The sequence below is a fragment of the Anarrhichthys ocellatus genome, unplaced genomic scaffold (assembly GCF_004355925.1).
Source record: "Anarrhichthys ocellatus isolate YVR2014 unplaced genomic scaffold, GSC_Weel_1.0 scaffold56, whole genome shotgun sequence".
Lineage (NCBI taxonomy): Eukaryota > Metazoa > Chordata > Actinopteri > Perciformes > Anarhichadidae > Anarrhichthys > Anarrhichthys ocellatus.
The window spans coordinates 1,796,348-1,800,380 of record NW_022280086.1 but is presented as its reverse complement, the minus strand read 5'-3'; the positions used below and the strand labels follow the sequence as shown (position 1 = coordinate 1,800,380).

General features: G+C 41.5%; 1 protein-coding gene across 1 annotated transcript in view; it reads right to left on the bottom strand.

The window, feature by feature from the left end:
• Positions 1-4,033, bottom strand: part of LOC116396511 (junction plakoglobin-like) — a gene marked incomplete at its 5' end in the record, with an annotated part of 14,114 nt that overhangs the window by 3,016 nt on the left and 7,065 nt on the right. The window contains one exon of the mRNA XM_031871148.1: positions 3,819-3,861. Within this exon, the coding sequence (XP_031727008.1) occupies positions 3,819-3,861 (43 nt within the window). The remainder of the gene's footprint in view (positions 1-3,818; positions 3,862-4,033) is intronic.

Below are 4,033 nucleotides of genomic sequence, written 5' to 3'. Positions count from 1 at the left end.
GTGTGTGTGTGTGTGTGTGTGTGTGTGTGTGTGTGTGTGTGTGTGTGCACTACTGTGGTGGTTTAAGCGCCTGGAAAGAGGGACACCAGCTTTAAAATGGGACCAGTATGAGGGTTCAATTCAATCACGCACACACACACACACACACACACACACACACACACACAGGAGTATGCATTAATTATAGATGGGTAGATGGAGGGATTTGCACAAAGTATGGACACAGAGGAAATGAGAGAAGAACCATTTAGTGAGGGGGCGTTTGTTCCTTCTCCTTCCTCCCCTTTCGTCTTCTCTGTTCTGTTCTCCATGCTTGCATCCTTTTTCAGTATCTCCTCCGCTCCTTCACTGTCTCCTTCCTCTCGTCTCCTCTAACCCTCTGTCTCTCCTTACCCCTCACTTCCTCCTGCACAGACCTCCAGTATGTTTTCTGCTTTTTTCCTAATACAGGTAATTGGGGTTGGTAATTTATAGCCTGCTATAAATATTAATGCAATATATTGTGTTACTTTCTTCATTGGAGTTATTGCATTGTTTTGATATAACACATTGTTGATGTATCCTGCTGTAGTCCTTTAATGTCTGATTGGATAATTACATTTACCTAATTATTGATTAAATATGTATCTGACATCAAAATAGAAGCTGTTGCCTACCTCATCTGACACACTGTATGTTTCACTGATGGTCCTGGTTCAAAATATTAGTTTTGTAAAGTTAAATGATTGAGATGATATGAAGATGAGATGATAAAATGCAGTAAAGACAATGTCAGATGATGCATTATTTGTGCCTATCCATTAGAATATGGTCCTGATGCCCAACTTCATGGCAGATGTCATATTGATATTTGCTACTTTCACGTTGCATTTTCTCAAAGTTTTGGTAACACGTTGCTCTAGTCATAAACCTGTAAAAAACATTGTGTTTTGTTTTAGGCACCAATTCAAATGTTACAAGTTTAGAATGTAAAAGGGCTTAAAACATTATGATACAAGTATATGAACAACACATGAACACAGTTAAGCTCATTGAAGAGTCAGCTCTCCAGTCGTACCCAATATATGCAATTCAACACTGATTAGGGACCACAGTAGGCAGGAATATTCAAATACACCATTTTATAATGGGCGAAAATAACACATCTATACTACATGCAAAAAAATGTGAAGTGTTATTTAATCTTTGTCATGTGTTTTTGTTTGTTGTGCACTGTGGAATGTGTCGTCTGTATGAGTTTTGGGTGGCACATGAGTTTCCCCACTGGGGATTAATAAAGTTTTCTAATCTAATCTAATCTAAAACTGCATGGGTTTTGCTTTATTTGGGTATAGTCCTGTTCTATTGCTGCAGGTCTGTGTGTCAATATGTCGAAAACCAGAGTGGAGAGAACTGTAACCTGTGAAGTGAAGCTCTGCAGCTTCTCGTTTATTGGTGGTTACTGATGCTGCAGCCAGTGTAGCTGTTGTCTCTCTGAAGTCATGGCTATGATCCTGATCCTGTCCAAAGTTTCAGACACATACCTCCCAGTAGAGTTAAGACCTATTCTACGCCAGTGCTTTGCTGCAGTCCGAATGGACACTGGTGACAACACTGTCAATGACATTGTAAAATGAGAGCCGCAGTGGGAGAAATGGCAATATGAAATAAAAATAGACATTCTTCTAATGTTGCTCTCTCTCTTTCTTTCAGTACAGCTAACCATCCATCCCTGCTGCTTCTATTCCATAATGGCTTTATCTCTCTCACACACACCCACGCGCACACACACACACACACACACACACACACACAACTTCATGGCCCAAGTCTATTCTGTCAACAGCAGGGAGCCTACCTGCATGATTGCCTCATGACGTGTGTGTGTGTGTGTGTGTGTTCTGCCCTGCTGTTGAGGAGGTAGATGACAAGAATACTAATATTATCTCCCTGTATGTGAGCAGGGGATTGTTGTGCATGTCGATATGTCCAGATCTATTTTAACGTAGTGTTGTTGTGTTTGTTGTCTGCTGCTAAGCAGACAGCTCAGTGTCCCCCTGGGACTCCTGTCTAATGAGCCAGCATGGTTTGTTTGAGGCTCTCTCCACCTATTGTGAAGCTTTGAGGTGTTTGATGGAGAACACAAATGCCTCACTTCCACTGCTGCTGCTCTGCTCAGGTCCTTTTCTTTGCCTCCTCAGTGGAAACAGGATTCTCAGCTGATCGTCGTAGCGATGCAGCATGAGACTACCGTGACATCATCATCAACGCAACAGTCACTGAATCCTTTCATCGGCAACCACACAGAGGAACGCCTCTTTGTCAACTGTGTGTGATGTAGTTTTGCTTGCAGCCATTTATAAAAAACTTGGTCAAGTGAAAAAAAGAATTGCGGTTGCTAGTGACAGTAGCTTAGCTATCTACAAATGACAGCTTTGTTGCAGGATGTCCAGCGTCGTGCCAGTGACGATTCTCTCTGACCAATCAGTGGTCTGCCGTGTTTTGACTCCACCTTCTAGTATTGGCCCAGTTCACTTGGAGCCTCAAACAAGTTGGTACCAACATAAGTACCAGGTACTATCCAAAACTTTGGCTCATGGAAAACCAAGAAAGAGCCCATGGAGTGGGAATGTGGCATGATGGGACCAACACACTGTGTTGTTTGAGTATGTGTTTACCCATGTTTATAATGCAATGACATTACTGAGGAGCACAGTGACTATTTCATTCCCCTGTAATGTCAATCTGCAGTCGAGCTGTGGGTTTTTGAAGTACAACAAGACCAAGACCACATTTTAGTTGTGCTCACTTTCAGTTTCTCGTCACACATATGACGTCACACTATTGTTTCTTGCCCCACTGGATTTGTATCAGTTGCAGTGTGTTTCTGTGTTCTCCAATATCCTCACACTTTCATTTTACGCTTTAAATATCCTTGAACGCTTTTCCATTCTTTGACATTGACAAATTATACAAAGCAATGTCCGACGCCCCAAATCATGTTTTTAAAATAGACAATGAGCATTTATCCTTGCTTTACATTTTTGGTTTTCCTCTCATTGACTGATTTTCTCCTGCTTTGGTTGTCACAACGTGGATGTTCATTCTTCAAGCATAGCTGCCTATATGTGTGGAGTACATCAATAGAGAAGAAAAGGGAGTGAGGATGTCAATAATTAAATCATAAATAATAAATACGGTCTAAGAATTGTTGACAGAAGTTCTGATCGGTCAAGAATAGGCATGGTTTTATATATTATTAGTTCTTGGACCGTTGCATGCTGCTTTTGCTGCAAATCAGAGGAGTTACGATCAGATACTGGCAGTCACTATCTTTGTTACCACGAGGCGTCATTTTGAAGTTCTTCAGTAAGAATTTTAAATAATTCAAAATAGACTTCCTTTTCCACACGAAGGTTTAGGCATCAAAACTACTTTGTTAGGTTTAAGAAGAGAGCGTGGTTGACTTTAACTTGAATGAATAAACATTTGTGTGACTAACAAAATGTCAACTTTACTTCAGGTTTCGCACGGGAGACAAACAGCTGAAAGTCCTGTGGTGTTTGACCCATCCACCTCTCTTACCCTCTGTCGGTGTGGACTATCGATATACGATATACTCCATCCGTTGGAGTGAAGGCGGGGTGTGTGTGTGTGTGAGTGTTGCTGTCGACACCACACAGCACTGACCAAGCCGTGTTACTTGATGTAGAGGGAGGGAGAAAGGATTGCACCACACCAGTCATGTGTCCTATTTAAGTGTGTGAGATCCTAAAAAAATCACTTAAATATTAAATATGTGTATTTGGGAGTATTTCCATGTAACTCAAAGTACTTACCATCAGCTAGGTATGTATGCTCCAAAGGAACTGCAGTATGGGCCTGGAGAGAAACACACAGACAGAGATGAACAAAATAATCAATGTGTGTTACACCGCTTTGGCAACATTGTTTCTAAAGCAGACAGGTCAATAAAGTATTCATCACGGGAGAGGGTGAGGGTGGAGACACACACACACACACACACACACACACACACACACACACACACACA